Source organism: Parasteatoda tepidariorum, chromosome 11 (assembly GCF_982258835.1).
Source record: "Parasteatoda tepidariorum strain Cologne lab strain chromosome 11, Ptep-v5.0, whole genome shotgun sequence".
NCBI lineage: Eukaryota > Metazoa > Arthropoda > Arachnida > Araneae > Theridiidae > Parasteatoda > Parasteatoda tepidariorum.
This window is the reverse complement of record NC_141765.1, coordinates 90,482,548-90,502,693: the sequence shown is the minus strand read 5'-3', so window position 1 is coordinate 90,502,693 and position 20,146 is coordinate 90,482,548. Positions and strand designations below refer to the sequence as shown.

Sequence of the window (20,146 nt, the reverse complement as noted above, 5' to 3'; positions counted from 1 at the left end):
AAATCGAATGTTGTGCAAAAATCATAAAAAGCATAAAAGTTTAGAATTTTCATCCCTGCGTACTTTTTTTTTTTAAACAAATCGCACATTTTTTTGGGAAAAAGGAGATTAAATTTGTTTATTTGATGGGTTATAAGAGTCTGGAAAATAGACCTTTTCGGTAAACTGACATTAGGATGTGGGACTTTGCACTGAATAAGAAAATTTTAAGAGTGCTAGAGTATTAAGTGGACAGATTTCAATTTATGACAGAAAAACATACAATAATTATTTCATCTTTAACCTTTAATAGTTCAGTAAAAAACCAAACTTAGAAGTTTTCTTCTCTATGAATCTTTTGTGTAACAATAACAGAAATTTTTTTATGTAACAGTAAAGCAATCCAGATAGGTTTAACGTTAAAAAAAAGAACTATATATATATTGAGAATAAAATGTAAATCATATAAATTTTGACTCCAAATATAACAAGTATTAAAAAGAAATTACCGATCTAATCCGATATCACTAGTGCGTAATTTAGCATGCCATGCCACAGGTAAAATTTCAACTCTACCAACACAACCTTGTTTTACTTCTTTTCCAAAGTGGCTATTAATCAATTTGTTAGCAATGTCCCTAAATCCATCCACTAAAATAAAGTTAGATTCCACAAAAAGATTAAAGTAAAATCTGAATCTTTACATATTATTGAAATATTATTTTTAAAATATTATTAAAATATTAACAATTTTTACCACATTCTGAAACTGTTCTAAAACGAAGATCACAAAAGGAACCAATGCCTTGAACAATAAAAAGTAGGTGATCTATTTTGGGTGATTCATCTGGCATAATTTGAAAGCCACCTTCCGGCAGTCCTCGCTTTACAATTTTAGGACTTCCTTTGGGTTCCTGAAAGAAGTAAAATTTCATTATACACACAAAAGTTTAAATAAATGCATCATTAGACACCTGTAACAAATACATTAAAATCTCTTAAGTTTCTTTAGAGGAAACTTTAAAACAAATATAAGAAAACTTAAAATATACAGAACTTTAAAACAAATAGATTAACATTTCATGACTTACCTTAAAATAAAGAAATTTAAAATAAATACCTTAAAATTTTAAATTTTCTTTAAAATTCTAGCAATATACAATAAAAAATTATACAAATGCATTCAAATTTCAAAACTTTTTTAAAAACAATTATAAATAATAAAAATTTTAACAACAGACATTATTTGCATTCAGATTTAATAACTTTTAAACTTACATTAGGGGCATTCCAAACACTGACATCAAAACCATAGTGTAGCAACACTAAAGGTTTCTCAAAAAGAAAGCTTCCAATAATCCCAGGTATAACAAATCGCATGTCTTGAGAGCCAGATGTTATCCACTTATGATAAAACTCCTGGATAAAATGACATAGAGGAACTTCAGTGTAATGAAATTTTTTAAAAATTCATTTCAAAGTACTACTTTAGAAAAAAATTTTTTTAAAAAAAAGACAAGAGTATGAATGTAAAACTTTATGTCAATAGAATGTATTTGTGCGTGTATACAGCAAAAGCTAGATTTAAATGATGTTATACAGTATATTAGGAAAATATAATGCTAATATTAAAGATACAAAAAGAATTTTTTTGAGAGATAAAAATTTTTTCTGCAGTTTAAATGAGGAATAGTATACAAAATAGAGGAAAATGGAAGACATTTTTAGTTATTTCTGGTATGAATAATCTTAGTGTAATAATTTTAATTTTAAGTGTTTATCAAACAGGTGTTAGCAACCAGCAGCCAAGTTATCTTTTTTCTTACAAAAAAAAAATTCTGCCATTGTTAGGTAACCTGTCACTCACTTCAAATATATACACCTTTTTCTTAGTCACATACGCTTTACATCCTTCAAAGAGCTTTTAGTTCACAATTGAAAACAATATTGGGTATAACTAATGAGGTCTAAAGCTATTGTGCTTCATTTCATTTCTTAGTCTTTCGATACTGCTATTGAAACGTTAAGGCCCGCCATACACTTAGGAAGTGAGAGGGATATAGAAGGTGTGTTAAATTTTCTCCCCCATAGGACTCCAGAATCATTGAGGGAGAGAAGAGTTTTTGCCATTTAAGAGGCAAATTACTCTTACAAATTACTCTTACCTCTCGACTAAGTTCAATGCTATTTTTGTCTCCTCTTCGGACATGATTTTGTTTTGCTCAAAATAAAGGAAAATCCAGAATTAAATATGAAGCTTATTTCAGAAGATGAAAAGCAAAAAGCTTTAAATGACAACACACACAAAAATTATTTCAACAGAAATATAACATTCAAAGCCTGAAGCGATACAGTCAAATTGGTATCTACATCCACAGAGCCTGTAACAGGTTGATAATTTTTATAGAACGCTTTTTTGTAAATTCTATTGATTTCTAAAAATACATGATAGTGTAATCCATGAAATTTTATACTAAATAAAATATTCCAAATTTTTTAATTATTTTTTAATTGTATATTTTAATTAAAACTCACTTATTATTTCTTTAACATTTTTGCAACCACTTGTCTCGCAAATATTCTTTTAAAATGAAAATTAATCACTCATAGTCTCAATTTTGTAATTGTTTTTAATTTGTATATTATAATTAAAACCAACTTACTATTTTTTTCTTTACAATTCTTGCAATTACTTGTCTCGCAAATATTTTTTTAAAACAAATATTAATTGCTCATAGTCTAACTTTTTAATTTATACAATATAATTATTTACAATAATGTCTGCTTGACGATGTTTACACCTACAAAACAGATAAGTAAAATAATTCTGAACAGTTTATCCAAGTCAAATGCCTGCCTTTTTTAAAATTTGTGAAATTATATGTAATTTTTTAAACATTAATATAGTATAATGCATCCAATATTATACAAACAAAATTTACCAAATGTACAATAAAACATTTAAAAATGTTCAAAGGTTAGCAATATTATTAAAACATATAAGTTTGGGATGGTAAACTACAGAGTGCTTTATCTTTAGCAATCCTTGTTTACAAAAGAATAAAATAGTTAATATTGTATTTGTCTAAATATTGCATTTCTCCCACTTTAGACTGGAAAATAATTTACCTACAATTTCAGTGGGGGTAATGCACCTGAACACTACTTTGGACCATCAATTTTACATCATCATGCTGCAGGCTAAGACCATATCAGAAGTTGAAAAGGTTGTACCTCAGGAAAAAAGTTACTGTGGTTCTAAGAGCTCTGACATAAATGTGTCATTAAATGACACACACATGATAATGACTACTCTTTCTGAGAAAGTAGTCAACATTACTACAGATAACCAGCCCTCAAAAAGAAAAAAAGATAAAGGACAGTATGGAAGATATAAAAATTTTTTTTAAAAAGAGGCAGACAAAAGAGGACACAGATGGGCTTGCCTCTTTTTTTAAAAAAAATATTGCAGCCAGGTAAAACAATTCCCGCTAGAGCAAAGACGAAAATATCAATTAGAAATTTTAAGTGTAATTAATACACTATCTGGCCAAAAGTATCCGGACACCAGGTTGTTATGCTGGTGGAAACATAAGTAGTCAGTAGTTTCTCGTGATTTGGCTTGGGTCTAATAGTCTCTGTGGTTGGAAACATGAACTCCGAGATGTTCTAGACAAGAACCACCAAATGGGAAACTTTCACCTTCCGCAACATGCAAGCATTTCCTATCATGCATGAAATTGTGGAGAATGCATGCTGCCTGGAAATTTTTTATAACTCTTGAAATTTCAACAATTGGCCCATGAAATACCCGGAACTTTAATGCAAGTTCGCCATAAGTACAATTAATATCTTTTGAGCACGAGAGAGCCTAGCATTGTAGCCAAACTTCTGTCTATTTAAACTTCTTTCTGGATAAGGCTGCATAAGATTTTTCTCTAATGGGAAATCCTCATCCCCAACAAAAAAGTAAGGAAAATTGAATGTTTTAACATCATTAATTGAATTTTTTTTAACATCATTGTTAATTGAATTTTTTAGATACACACATCTGACAGATATTTCTAATGTTCTATTTTGAAGATGTTGAATAAGAATAGAATTCTTCAATATCCATGAATTACTGTTGCATCCATAATCACCAACTACAATAATAGAAAATTGCCATTCTGTGTTTCTAACAGCAAGTAGGACAATTGAAAAGTAATCTATGTAATTATAATACTAAGAACCACTCTTCTTTGGACACTGAATTCTGATGTACTTCTATCAATGCTGCTAATGCAATGAAGCATGTTCCACTGAAATATTAACTTCTCTGTCTCACTTTGCTGTTGTTCTTTTGTTGAATGTGTCATGAACTGATCTTTTAAATTCTACCATAAGACCGAGCATGTTTCCTCATTTACTTTGCCTACAGTTTCACCTCTCATGAAATCAGTAGCAAGACCTAGAAAGCTTAACCCAGTAGCAAGATATATGAAGATTGAAAAATAAGATTTATAAAAATATGCGATTGTCTACACATGGGAGAAACCATGATAAATGTTATCTATGCAACACTTTAAATTCATTGCCTAATTCAATTAACAAATTTTTCATGAAAACATATAAAAAGACATCAAAATTTAAATAGGGAAGAAATTGAAAGTGTACCAAATATTTTAAAGTGTTCCCTCCAAAAACCTTAATATTGAATTCAAAATAGTTTTACTAATGATGGGAATATACCAGTATGCCTGTTCTGGTGCTAAAAACTAAAAGACTAGCATACTGGTTCTTAAAATCTTTCACAAATTTAAAATCATTCTAAAAAATATGAGAACATGCTAAAAAAACATGCGGGCTAAGTCATACTTAAATCCTTTTCTATGTTATGACTTGAGATTTGCATAAATTTTTAAATCAGATGCAATTATAATAGTTTAGTTGTCACTTGCACTTTAGTTCTAATGCTCATTTTCTGATTTTTGTTATCCTTCACAGATCATGTTTCATTTCTGTGTTACCTTTTGATGTCAGTTGATCATGATTTTCATGCACTATGGGATAATCTTAATTTACATACAATTATGCTGGCTTTCAGCATGAACTATGCATTCTCCTCGCAGTTACAGTTTATCTGATCAGTAGGCAATGGTTAAAGGAATTCTGACAAAATACTATGGGTTTTGATGATTATGATTAAGAAAGAATAATTATTAAAAAATTTATCAATGGAAACATACTTCAAGGCATGCAGATGTATTTTCATCATAAGGTATGAATCGCATTGAAGACCCTTGCTGATGAAACCAAGTGCAACGTCTCACTTGCAGTTCCTTAGAATCAAAATAAACAAACGTCTTTTTCCTTTGATTGAGATAAACATCACACCTACCACCATCCGTTGGTATGACAGAGTCTGAACCTAAATTTAATGTTTTTACTGAATACACTAATTTAGATTTTAATTGCATTAGTAAAAACAAGTTTTAGCAGAGTTTTATTTATTTATTTTTAATAAGTTTAAAGTTATGTTATTGGTAATACACTAGTATTAGAAACAAATAAATTTAAAATTGATTAAATATCAAGAAATAATACGTTAACAGATTACACCTTAGCACATACTATGTAAAATGAAAAGAGCCCTATATGAATTTCAATGAAGCGGTAGAGAAAGGTTTTTGGAAATCTATAATGTTCTACTTAAACTTGGTTTCGTAAAATTTCACTGGAGTAATTAAGCATATATGTTTACATTTAGTGTATTACTGCTTTTATATGTCGATGACATTGTAATTTTCAGAAAAATTGAAGTAGAATTGGATTTAATTACAGCTATGATAAATAATCATTTTGATGTTAAAATTGTAGACAAAATTCAATAGTTACCAGGTATTGAATTTTTTGAAAATGGTTATTTTATACATCAAAAGTTTTCTAAATTGATTCAATTTGTCAAAACTTTTCTAAATTTAATTTTCCTCATTCATCACTACAGGTATAGTTCTAACTAAATTAGATTGTTTAAACATGAGTGTAGAAGATCAGATGCAAAAATTTCCCTACAGAAACATACTAGGAAGTTGGGCTTTTATTGCATATTGAACTTTAGCTATGCAATCAATTTGCCATTGCAATTCCAAGAAAATCCTAGAATTAAACAATGGAATATTTTGTTTGGATTATTAGTCTATTCAAATGACATCGAAAATTATATATTGAATTTAAATAAAATTAGTATGTTAAATTTAAATTGTTTCTAAGATATGGGTCTTGCTACAAATAGAAATGACAGTCTCAATGAATGGTATGATAATTTTTATTGATCAGATACAAACTTCCTAGAGATCGACCTAACCAAAATGTAAGAGTTTATCTACAATGGAGACTGAAAACATAGCAATGGCAGAAACTTCAATTTGGATTAAGAATATATTAGAGAAAGGCAAAATGTTAAGTTTATTATCTCTTAAAATTAAATAAATTGGTTTGCGATAAAAAGGAGATGTAAATTGTTCAAATTCCTCAGTAGAGAACAATAGGACTAAGCATGTAGATGCTAAATTTCTTTAAGCCTCTCTTGGTAGATCTGCCTAAGGGGACAGATTGTTGGAAATATTTGGACTATCAGTCGAATCATTAATTCTGCGATATCCAATTTTATTTTTTTATCAAATAATGGTGGAAATCTGATAAAAATCATACAAAAATTGGAAGTTGGGAAAAATCATTAAAAAAAGGGGGGGGGAATTAATGGAAAATACATTTTTTTTTTGTTTCAGTCTTATACACAAACCATGGAAGAAAGTAAAATTTAATTTAAAGTATAGATAATGCTAGTTATAAGTCTCTTATATAGAACAAAGAAAAGTGATACCTAACTGATAAGCTTCTTCCAATCTCTCAGAATCCTTTTTGCAAAATCCATACCAAATTTCCTTTGATTCAACTAAGTCACTAAAAAACCAATAAGGTTGGAGTGGATCAATGCTTCTTTCTGAATAATATTGTCCAGTTTCTTGAGCATTACCACTAAAATCATGACTGGATTGAGATTGAATAATATTAGATCCAACTTGAAACTCACAAGGTTGTGATAAAGAAGTATCAGTGTAGTTATTAGGTACCAAGGGTGCAGAGGCTAAAAAAATAATTTAGAAAATTTAGCAACAAAAAAAATTTGCAGCAAAAAATATGTATTACATGTTCAGCAATGTAATAAGTGTACAGAAGCACATGTCATAAGAAGTACTTCTTATGCACAGAAACAATTATAGATTTTCAACTATTTTTTCCATTGACTAGTGCAGGGATGGCGAACCTTAATACACCAAAGTGCCAATTTTTCTAAAAATTGTTTAATGAGGTCATAGACGTGCCTTTAAATAATTTTGACTTTGTGATTAGCGAGAAAATAATATTACTAAATACTATCAATTCAAAACTCTTTATTTACATTGAAAAAAAAAAAAAACATTTTGCCATGTCTTAAAACAACTTAAAGTAACATCAGTGTGACTTCTGTTGTTGCAGATTAGATGGCAAATAACTTATATTAAGTTGTAAGATGTTAGTTTAAGCAGGACTGTTATTTATTTTTTTTGCTAGTTATTTATTTTTAGCTTGTTTCTTATGGTTATTAATTGTTTTTTTAGCATTAATTGTTAATTTTTTTTTATTAATAATTGTTTACTATTTTGTTTGTTTTGGTAAATTTTAATTTAATTTTTACATATGCTTCATAGTGTAATAACAATTCATAGTGTAATAACAATTCATAGTGTAATAACAATTGCGATCGGTGGCGTGCCAGTGGTTCGCCATCCCTGGACTAGTGTGTACAGTCTTAATTGATTCAATATGAAAAAATACATAGGAAACAATGCCACATTTATTTAAATAGCTATGTCAGTTATACATAATTTGTACTGTTTCTAAATAAAATCCTCATAGCTTCTAGATCGATATATCCTTGATGACCCTTATACTTTCTGTTTAGATAATTCTCAAAATTGGTTTCACTCAATTCAGTGTAAAAAAAATAAAAAAAAAAGATCAGAAACAATGCCTGGAGCAAAATGCAGAAAGTAAAATTAACACTTAGAAGCTCGAATGCTTTCCTAATTACACTATTTAGCCTGCATTTTTTAAGCTACTTTTACAACTTGAGTCAAAAATATGAATCAGTCTTTAAAAAATAGATATGTTTCTTTAAAGAAAGTACAATGAAAGTCTGTTATAAACAATGCTAAAGAGAGAATAGAAGGGCTGGTTCACTCCTTTGAAGAAACTTTCGCCATGCAAAACTTCCGATTTTCTCGTGTGACACCACGGCAGCCCAAGGATTGCATTTTAACTTGGAAAATATAGTGTTTGGTCTATCTAGCTCTAACTAATATTGCAGCATTTCCTTTTGTAACATATTCCAAGACATTATTTACTATAATGTTACAAGATATTGTTAACTATAATGATTTTCCTCAGTTTTTTTAAGTGAATTACAAAAAGTTTAAATTATTAACAAAATGCCAGTTTGCTCAATTGCAACTTACAAAAATTCTGATAGAAACACAAAAGGAAAATATATAATTTTCCACATGTTCCCTAAAGTAAATGAGCAACTATGTAAAGAATGGATTCAACGTTGCAAACGAAATAACCCAATTAATATAAAACAGCAATACGTTTATTCTGTCGTTTAAGAGCTTTTTTAAAAGAATTCACCATCTAAATAGAAACTGCCCCATTACTTCAAAAAGAAAGGCAGGCGAAAGAATTAAAAAATGGATAAAGTCAAAGAAAATTAAAACTTAAATGAAAAGTATAAGTAATTAATATTTATAATTTTTTTAAATTATATTCTCTTAGATTTAAATATTTATAAACAATTGTAATATTTCGAATATTATTATGAATCTAAATATTATTATAAAATACTTATTCAGAGTAGTCTATCTTTATCTACACATTGTAGACTGAATTACATAGCTCTGTACTTTAAAAAAGACAAATTTTTTGAACAGAAACAATTGAACAAGTTTCCAAATCGAAATAAATTTGTGTTAGAAGAATAGAAAAGAAAGCGCAATACCTTTTAATAGTAAGTTGTAATTCAGGAAATAATGGAGCATGTGCTTAACAAAAAGTGCATTCATTTGAAGTGTACGGCATGAATTTAAAAAAAAAATGTTTTCTTTGTTGGGAAAAAAATAGCAAAGGGTAATAAAGCAAGGGAATTCAGGAAGCATTGAGTGATGCATTATGCAGAAAGATACAGAATGTCCTACTAGATGGGCTGATATCAGTATCTGGTCACTGTCGAATCGCAGCAGTAGAAATTAAAACATCACGCTGACCGCTTGTTGCTCTTCAGAATACAACATGCTTTATTATTTGTCTATTTTTTATTATGTTTCAAATTTTGTAACAGTTTTAAATTAGCATTATTAAAGTAGAGTTGTTTTAAGAGCTTGATCATGAGTGTTCAGTATTGATATTACTACAAGGTGGATCTTTTGGTTTAAAATAAAAATTTATATATGCCATGCATCCAACAAAAAAAACTAATATTTTTTTCCAACTATGCTACTCACAAAAATGCAGTGCTTCTCAATCTAAAGCCTTATAAAAATAAAAAAACAACACAAGATAGAGGTATAAAATTATTGTTTCAAATGCTTACTAAAATATGGTTCAGAACTGCTTTTGTATTCTGTTGTAAGTGGAGTGGTTACTTGTGAAGAGATATTAGAAAGTGTGGGGAACTGAGGTTCATATGAAATATGAGAAGTTTCAATCTGAGAATAAAGAATTGGGTTATCTTGAACTGGGTGTTCCAAAGGTTTTAAAACTGGTGGTATGGTAGACTCAGGAAGATGAGTGACTTGAGAAATAGTAGAAACATGAGGGCTTCTTTGATTTGGCTTTGATACTCCTCCAAAAATTAAAGGCTGCTCTAGCTGACAAATAGCTGATGACATTCTGCATTCTCCTGTATCAGTTGAATCAGATGATTTCATATTGACTTCAAGGCTTTCTATTTTAGTTAAATATAAAATTGGAAAAAATAATATGTATGTAGTATTAATAATACTTGAAAGACAATTTATTAGATGTTTACAAAAGAAAATAAAACAACAAATTGAACAATAAATTATCAGAAAAAGCAAAATAATACATGACATGCAGGATGTCAATGATTTAAATAAAAGAATTGAAATCCGTTCTTTTAATTATAAAATTTTTTCATAAAAATTTTTTTTTGAATGATTTAAATAATCATATTTCACCATTATTCATAAAACAATATTAACTTATTAATATGAAAAAAATAAGTAAAATTTTTGTATTTTTTATTAGTAAAATAATCAAACATTCCTAAGCACAAAATTAAAAGTTGTATTTCTATAGTTGAATTCGCAGTATTTACCATAATCAAAAACCAGAACCAAAAAAAAAATAATCAGAAGCCTGAATTTGCGGCATTACTGAATTTGCGGCCGAGAGTTCAAACCCTGCCGACCGAAGACTCCCCGTGTAGTAAAGTGAGTGATGCACGTTAAATCTGTCAAATCGCAAAATTCCTCCATGTTCCCATAACAAATAAATACCTCTGGGGGTACTGGATTAGATATCGATCGTTCTCTGATTCAGGTCAAAATTACGATCTGTGGATAAATGAATGGATATTTTATACCAAATCTATTCATACGTAAGTATATTATTGAAACTGTATCAGTTATTGAGAAATAAAAATTCAAAAACAAAAACCAATCACATTAAATAAGCACAATCCGTTGTATAATCATATTCTATCAGAAGTATGCATTTATAAAACTCGACATTCGTTGAATAAAATGCTTTTTATTCAATAAAATGTTTTATTCAAAATTCTTTACTAAATTGCAAATAGATTTTTATACGACTAAAAAAGAAACATTGTATTTTATAGTTTTAAAAAAATAAAAAGATTAGCAAACGATTATTAGCGAAAAAAATATGAATGAAATTTTATGCTACGCGAGCTAAGTTAAGTTCCTCGAAAGTTTATAACATTTTAATATTAATCGCCCCATTTAATCATTTCTTCATTGCCGCCAAATTATTTTTCTTAAAATAATTAATTTTAATTTTTCTCATCTTCTAATAAATAAAAACAGTTGAAACTTTATATTTTTCACTTGAAAAATATGTAGATTCATATGGTATAAAAAAATCCATACCTTATAATTCAAAATTTTCTCATCCTCACTTTAATTAAATAATAAAAAATAATTATTAAAAATTACTTTTTTCATAAAATTATCATTGGGAAAATGAGTTTTATGAGTGGGTGCAATTTTTTTTTTGAATTGCTTCATTAGCTTTTAAAATATGACTGAAAACGCAAAAAGCGAAATTAGCATTAAGGGGTCCAAACTTTGAATCGCTCTCCTGACTAAACTATGGGGACCACATTTCCCATATTACGGCTACCTCCAATATTTTGAAGATAAGCAATCCAAATATGAAAAAAAAAAAATTATTCAGAGAAAGTACGTTATTGTGTCTGATTTTGTAGCTTAATTAATAGTTAGCACTAATTAATTAGCATATTTGAGGTTACGCACAGGAACCATTAAGATTGACACTTAGTTCGTGAAAATCCGATCATTAGAACGAAAGTTATTCAGGGTGATATCTTTTTTTTTCTGCGGTCTGTACCTATAAGTTGTTACAGTGACGGTGTTTTCAGATATTTTTCTTTGACTGTTTGAAAGATAGTTAAATCTTTATCTTTTTTGTCACCATGGATTTTTATCAATTGTTTGTTATGCTTGGGATGTTTCATTGAATCACTTGTTATAGTTTTATTACATAGAAGACACGTAGATAAAGTACTATTTCCTGGTGAAGAAATAAAGAGATACTATTTTATTTATCTTAATTTCCATAATAATAAAAAACAATCACAATTTTATTATTTTATATTAAACCTCACGCTGACTCCCTGATGGTGTTCAGGGACCCCTAAATCAGTTTTTATTTTTCACGGACCCCCTGAATGGTACCATGGATCCCTGGGGGTCCATATGGACTACTTTGGGAAACACTGACCTATTAGATAAAAGTAATGATTTTAAGTTTAATATAAATAAACTAATTACATGAAATTTTCTGTTTTTAAAAACATTTATTTAAACGGTTTTTTTGAAACAAATAGAATTAAAAGAATTTGCAGTAATATTTATACCAAAAAAAATAAGACGTGCATTTCCAAAATTTGAGTCAAAACAAAGGATATTTAACAAATATAATTAAATTCTGCACAAAACCATTGAGTTAATTGTGTATTAAAATTAATAAAAGAATGTATTTGCATAAAAATCTTTTAGCTAATTATATTAAAAAATTTTCCATGTGCAAATCCAATTCGGACAAATCTATGGCTAGTATTTTATAACTAACCAACAATCTCCTCCAATATTTTATTAAATAATTATTATTATTCAACAAATATAATTACTTTCCAAAAAAAATCCATTGAATTTAAAATGTTGTGTTAAAATTCAACCTTTTATTAATCATAACTTTGAATTATTCAGTATAATATATTACCTTATCTAAATTTAGTTTTCGAGGTAATCCAAGAAAACAGACAAATCAAATGCAGTTGTTAACATCAAAATGTGTTTATAAATACATTCCACCTCTATTCATGCTTCAGGTGGGATGTATTAATTTCTATTTTGTTTTCTGGTAACTAAGTTAAGAAAATATTTTTAAATCATTTTCAGAATTAGTCAATAATAACTATGTGACATCCTTTCTCCCTTTATTTGCTTCTATTTGTGTTTCATTTTAAATTTTTGTGATATTTTTACTTGATGAAATTTTATTTATGAATCAATCTCTCTCTCTCTTTTGCAGGGATGAGATTGGCCAAAAGGCAAAAAAGCAGAATTTCTACACGAGTAAATTTTATATTACACACGTTTGCGCACATATTTTACACACGTTTCATAATAAATTCCAGACAGTTAAACATAATAAATAACAATGTGTTGACGTAAAATTGTGTACTAATTTATCATTATATAAATGATTACATCAATACTTAACATTTAGTAAAAAGAAAAATTACCAACTGAAAAAATAAAGCTAGAAATTATATTTTTATTTAGTTCACATAAGAGACAATTATTACTTGAAAAACTACATGGTTTAGCAAATTAAAATTACTGAGAAGAAACATTAATATTCCATTTCTTTTACCAAAAACTGTTACGTGATTTATAGCAAAATTCTTTTACAATTGGAATCATTATGTTCATATTATAATCTAATCTAACTAGAGCCCTGTGAAACATATCAATAATTGTGAAGTAGAAATATATAGTAACTCCTTAACATACAAAAATTGCTATTTCAGTTTGAAAAATTACATAATCAGGAGCTGTTTAGATAATTATTTTTAATTAGATAAGAATTTTGCATTTTATAGCACAAATAACAGCAACATTATTTTTTAAATTTTGGATTTTGATCCTGAGTTAAGTATCTCTTTTTCAAAAAAAAAATAAATAAATAACTAAATAAAAATTTAATCATTTCTTAAATGATTGCTTTTGTTTGCTATATCTTCTTTGTTTGCTATATTTAGTCGTTAGCCCATCTTCCAACAAATCCTACTTTTCCTTCTTTGAAAGCACAGAATGTAAGTTTTGAATATATTCGCTTCCAGTTTCGCTGATGTTGTAACACCTACATATACTAATAATCGTCGATATAAAAACAGTCACCTTTATTGTAACTAACTCAAGAAAAAAAAATTACTTATTATAAGAATTGCTATAATCATTCTTAAAATTACGTGAATACAAATTGCGATCCGGGATATCAAAATCGCGTGAATTTGAATCACGATTATAGATTTTGAAATCACATGAATATGAAACTAAATATACGATTTTAAAAATAAGAAAATACATATTACGATATCGGAGTTTTAGATCTTGTAAATAAGAATCGCAATGTACGATATTCAAATTGAGTGAATGAGAATCACAACACGCAACTGTTAAATACGAAAAGCTATGTTTGATATTCAAATCGCATGAATAAGAATCGAGATATTATCAGATTCAGGGCTTAAGACTTTTAAAAGACTTGCCGGAAGGAACGACGTCTGAATTATGAAAACACGAGCTATTTGGCGGGCGGGTAAAAATTAAGAAAATCTTACCTTCTGCGCGTAAAAAATAGCTAAAATATGTACAAATGCGGAAAGGTTTGTAGCTATGTAGTTTGAATTTTCTGTTTATCTTTGAAAATCAGAAATAAATATAATTTTATTTCAATGGCTGAATTTTCGGAAAAAGTGGAATATTTATTAAAAAAAATAAAATTTTTAGAGAATTGGAGTTCTTGATAATAGGGCTGAACTGCGAGAGACAAAAGTGAAAAAAGCGGAAATCCGCTAAAAATAAGGAAAAATCTCATCCCTGTACTGATGTATTTTACTTTGACTATATTAATATAATCTTAGAAAGCACTAATTTTGCTGAAATAATCATGTGAGCTGATAAAAAGACAACTTTTTGTTGTTAAATTTTCCGATTTTAATTTTTTTTCTCTTTTAAAAGTAATTTAGAATTCAGTAATTAGAAATTATATTACTTTTAATTCATAATTTTTCTTTGAAATCTTCGCATTCCTTTCATTCTTTATTTTCTTATATGTATAAATATATACGCGCCATTAAACAGAATCACTTGGCATCCGAAAAAAATTAATATTTATTGGAAGGGTATATTAATAACGAAGGATTTAGAATAATTGCAATGATTTAGAAATAATTAAATAATCTATAATAGTAATTTACATTGGTATTTATTTCAACTAAATAAAATTAAGATATTTACAATATAAATACAATAGATGAAGAAATTTGACATATATACAGTAAGACCACTCTCCATTTAACAGTAAAGTAGTTGGTGATGGAAGATGGTCGAGTTTAGAGGTTTTCTGCATTGACTTCAAAATTGTTGTCAAAGATAAGATACACGAATTTTTGCAAACAATTTTATTTTTAGTCAATGTCATTTTCTTGGAGCGGGAATATCACTTCTGTTGACGTCATGAAAAGAGGGATCTAAGAACAAAATTTAGCGTCCATAAAAATTATCCAAACTAATATAATTATGTGTAAAATCAAATTTACCAATTATAAATGATAAAGCTATTTGAAATTAATAAACACTTATGTTTTTTGTTTAAGTTTGCATTTAATTTTATATCATAAATATTGATGTGCCATATATTCTTTGTAATTTTATTACAAGTGTACCTATTTCAGAACACAATGCAAAATAATTAAATGTAATGCTTAATAAATACCTTCTTGACGACCAACCGGTAGTAACAAATTATCATTATTTAAGTTAGTTGAAAATAAATTTATAGGATACTTTAAAAGTAAGGAAGACTCATTATTTGAGTTTGCCTTGTTATTCATGCTTAGACGCAAATTTTAAGAGATTACTATTCTGAGGCAATGTCAAACAAAACAAAAACACCAAACTTGTTGTTGAACGTGTTAGTAAAGTTTTATATACGCTTCCGGCTGCTGTTTTTAAGGCAGGTCTGTCCATTGTCATAGGAAATAAATTCTAGGCTGTTGCTTGGCTGCTCGAGTGTTTAACAAATAGAGGCATTTGATTGGTCGATACTAGAATGGTTTTTTGGTCGGTTTACTAGAATGGCATTTTTAGCATTTTTGTTTAGCGCAATTTTACTAATACGCAGGCTCGGTTTGATAATTTATTTAAACCATTTAGGTCGCTAGATAAAATCTATTGGGGGAGGGGGGAACCATACTTGGACTGTTATTTTTAGGTTGCATGAGGAAAAATTGCCCATATTAAAAAAAATTGTTACTGTGAAATAAACTTTTATATCTATCTATATATATGATCCGAAATACACACTCACATAAATTGATAAAAGTAATTTTTTCTTAATGTATAACAGTTTGACAAAATCACGACATCAAGCATAAAATAAATATATTGTTGAATTCCATGCCAACTGAAACCAGTAATGAATTTTTAAAGTTTAAGCAATTTCATTTGCTGTCAGATGGTATCATTTTAAAAGAAATTTGTTGTAATTTATTAATTCAAAAGTTATTTTTTGGAGTTATGCATGATTAAAGTAAAATTTATCATAAGTAGAGAGTTTTTATGATTTTGACTTATTCTACCAAAAAACTGTCCATTTTATAGAAGAATAAGTTTTTAAAAATATTACGATTTTACATATAGTTTGATTTATATTGTAAAATAAACTGTTCCTAAGTCTAATTATGCTGTGATCACCGCAAAAAAATTTTTTTTTCTTTTTCTTTAAGTCAAAAATTATCTCAAATATATACTGTCCCCTGTGTTACAATTATTCTTTTAAGTTTACTTTATTCATTACACAAAACACTTTTTAACTTAATATTTAGTTTTTACAATAAAGTCTATTAGTACAATCATGTTATGTTATATTTTTGAGAAAAAAATGAAAAGTTTCTCATATAACAGAGAGGACAAAACTAAATGTCCCCTCAGTTACGCAAAATTGATAGGTTGACCACAGGACCGGATTTAAGCTTGGTGGGTCCTAAGCTACTGAAAATGATAGGGCCCTTATAAGTTCAATTTTATTTCTATACACCTAAAGTAAACTGTCGTTATTTTTTATTGTTGAGTATTGACATATTATTAAAAAAATTGATAGTATTACTTTATTGTTAAATATATTGATTGTGATGAGACTATAATGTAGAACCTATCTTTTATTGCGCATATTTTTTGAACGAGGGAAAAAAGCTACAAAAGAAACACATTTTAAGCACAGAGTAAAAATTTGACGTGCTGGAAGGGCCACTATACATTTTAAAGTTTTTTTTTTTCTAAATTCATTTTGAATATTTTTTATTTGCAATTTTTAATGATTTTTTGCGAATTTTTTTCTCAATTGTTTTTTCTTTACGTCACATTTTGCTTTGCTGCTCAAAATCTATAAGACTTAGAAACATGAAATTTTGAATGTGTGTAGAAAATATGCAAAGAGTTAGAAAGAATACTAGAAAATACAATTTGATTGTTAGTTTTATTTTTTTACAACCGCCGTTGAACAACCTACTCAATTTTGAGTTCACGGCTAACAATGTTTAACTTCGTAACCTTGTAATTTTAAACCCAATCCAGAAGACAAGGTAACTGCTGGATCAGTACCTAGAGGTATTTATTTGTTATGAAAGCTTGGTGGACTTTGTGATCCCGACAGATTTAACATGCACCAGTCACCATTTTATACATGGGTATTCTACTGCCAACTGTATTCAAACTCCCATTCTCACTAACACGAGTCCAACGCCCTACCAACGAGGCTATCCCGATCAAATTTATTAGTTTATTTTATAACAGTCATTGCACAGCCGACCCAATTCCGAGTTAACGACTACTAATATTCAATAACCTTGTCATTTTGAACCCAATCCAGTAGTCCCTACTTGTTAGCACCCCCTGGAGTAGTTGAGGGCCGTTATATTGTGGTAATACTGTTAGTAAAAATAAAAAGAACTTTTCGTAAACTGATATTATTTAATTGATGTCTTTATTATTCTTGCTTTCTTTTCAATTGTTTTAAGTGCATTTGTTAAATTTTAGTGCAAGAATAAAAATTGTCATTATTTATGTAAATTTTTGACTTATATTTTTAAGGATTTATTAAAGGGTCTATTAAGTATCAGAGAGAATAAATGTGATACGGGTTTGAAGTATCAACTCTGCTCCTGATGGTGTACAGTGGCTAAGATGTGAAGGAGCAACAGTCCCGGGCATCCAGCCAAAATGAGCATTCAACATATTAATGGAACATACTATAGCTTTATATCAATTAGCAATTAGTTTTAGATTATTACAATTGTGAAATAATTATTTTATTATAGAATGAAATGTTTTAAAAGACAAATATCTGTTAAAGTTTAACATTTAATCAACGAAAAAACAGAACCAATATTGAAATCTAACGATTTTATTATTTTGAATTACTGATAAATTTTATGACAGAAAACAAAATTAAAGCCTGAGAGATAACAGAATTTTAGAAACACCTTCTAGTTTTACTATTCAATCAAATAGGTTTCGATGTCTTTCATCCCGCCTGTCTCATTAGTGATTCAACATATTTCAATATCATTTTTGTTTCGTTCTTACTTAATATTAACTTGTTTGCGACGTTAATATGTGAACCTCTTTTACTACATTTTTCGAGGAGTTCAAAAATATAATATTGATGATTTTAACTGAAATGAAATTTGCTCTTTTTGTATACCTCTTTTATTACGCCATCATCACACCTACACGCAACTGTCTGCTCTAAATAACGCTATATAAAATGAGACAGCAAAACAGACGTGCGTAGTTATTTAAATTCATATTCAAAAGTATTAGTTAATTGTTTTTTAAATTGACTGTTTCAGTCATTATTAAGATATTTTAAAGTGCTATTTAAAACTGCTGCATATCGCATGAAATCATTAAATATTTCATTTGTACAATTTTGAAGAAAATTAAAAGGGAATTCTGATCCTAAGAAACAGATATTAAATAGTCTGATGATCGAATGAAAGAGCAAAAAAAAACTTTTTTACCTTTTACGCTAAAAAATTGTTTATTCATAAATAATTTATTAATACTCAAATTGCTTGAAAGATCACACGTTCCCAACGAAGTTCCTAGTTTTATTCAGTCATTTATTTATATTTATTATGACCGACAATGTAAAAAAAGGGGAAAAAATGCATTTTTGGCTTCTGAGAGCCCCAGCTAAGAATAAAACTTTAAAAAAAGAGAGGGAAAAAGGTAGGATCTGGGGGCCCTCGACTTCTCGAGGCCCCAAGCTACGGCTTATTTAGCTTATACGTAAATCCGGCCTTGTCTGAAACTGTACTTGTTTCTTACCATATCCCCCCCCCCGAAAAAATATCCTGACAACGGCTTTGCCCCAAGCTTCCTCTAATATTAAGGCATAATTTTCAAACTCAGACCCTAGGTAGGGGTCTATGGTCCAAACAAGGCTGCTGAAAAGAAATTTTATAGGCCAATTAGGGGGGTCACAGTGCGCCCCTAAAGGTATATTGCGTAGATGAGAGAGCTTTTGAAGCGAAACTGTGGTAGGCTTCACGTATCACCGTGGACTGGAAGATAGGCCAACAGACAAGCAAGTTCGCTGCAGGAGGGAGGGGTTCTGGGTTTGAATCCCAGGGACAGTCAAATTTTCAAAAAAAAAAAAAAATTTTCCTTGTTTATTTTAAATTAAATTATTTTTTTAAAATGTTTTTCAATATTCTGGAGGTTCCTGCATGTAGGAAAAAAAATTTTTTTATTGGGAAAATAGGAAAAAACTGGAAAAATCCAGGAAAATCAATTTATTTGCTCTTTCTCGACTTCTATTCTAACATTTTGTATATTCTAGCATGCATGGGGGGTTTTCTGTGTGTGTAGTCCAGCAAAGAAAGCGTAATGGAATAATAAAAAAAAAGGAATGAAAAAATAAAATGGCTCGAGAAAAGTTCAAATTTCAAGACCCCCTAGCTCCCTTTAATATCAAGATATAATTTTCAAACTCGGATCCTAGGTAGGGGTCTATGGTCAAAACAAGGCTGCTGAAAAGAATTTTTATAGGCCAATTAGGGGGGTCACAGTGGGCCCCTAAAGGTATATTGCGAAGATGAGAGGAGAGAGCTTTTGAAGCGAAAATGTGGTAAGCTTCATGTATCACCGTGGACAGGAAGGTAGGCCACCAGACAAGCAAGTTTGCTGAAGGAGGGAGGGGTACTGGGTTCGAATCCCAGAGACGGTCAAATTTTCAAAAAAATTTCTTTTTTTTTTCGTTTATTTTAAATTATATTATTTTTTTTATGTATTTTTCGAAATTCTGGAAGTTCCAGCATGTAGGAAAAAAAAAATTTTATGGGGAAAATGGGGAAAAAATAAAAAAATCCAAAAAAATCAATTTATTTGCTCTTTTTTGACTTCTTTTGTAACATTTTGTATATTCTAGCATGCATGGGTTGTTTTCGTTGTGTGAAGTCCAGCAAAGAAAGCGTAATGGAATAATAAAAAAAAAGAATGAAAAAATA

At 28.8% G+C, this 20,146-nt stretch overlaps 1 protein-coding gene across 4 annotated transcripts in view; it reads right to left on the bottom strand.

The window, feature by feature from the left end:
• PAPLA1 (Phosphatidic Acid Phospholipase A1) overlaps positions 1 to 15,622 on the bottom strand; it is a 52,817-nt gene extending 37,195 nt beyond the window's left edge. The window contains exons 1-8 of one of the 4 annotated variants that reach the window (XM_087155010.1): positions 15,349 to 15,532; positions 14,871 to 15,103; positions 9,650 to 10,003; positions 6,845 to 7,108; positions 5,208 to 5,389; positions 1,258 to 1,398; positions 737 to 893; positions 489 to 630 (exon numbers count right to left, since the gene is read on the bottom strand). In XM_087155010.1, the coding sequence (XP_087011136.1) occupies positions 489 to 630; positions 737 to 893; positions 1,258 to 1,398; positions 5,208 to 5,389; positions 6,845 to 7,108; positions 9,650 to 9,986 (1,223 nt within the window). In that variant the 5' untranslated portion in view covers positions 9,987 to 10,003; positions 14,871 to 15,103; positions 15,349 to 15,532. Of the gene's footprint in view, positions 1 to 488; positions 631 to 736; positions 894 to 1,257; positions 1,399 to 5,207; positions 5,390 to 6,844; positions 7,109 to 9,649; positions 10,004 to 12,564; positions 12,703 to 14,870; positions 15,104 to 15,348 lie in introns of those variants that run through there. The other 3 variants (XM_087155009.1, XM_016068034.4, XM_043051591.3) reach the window with 3 other exon arrangements.
• Between the last annotated feature and the right edge of the window lie 4,524 nt (positions 15,623 to 20,146).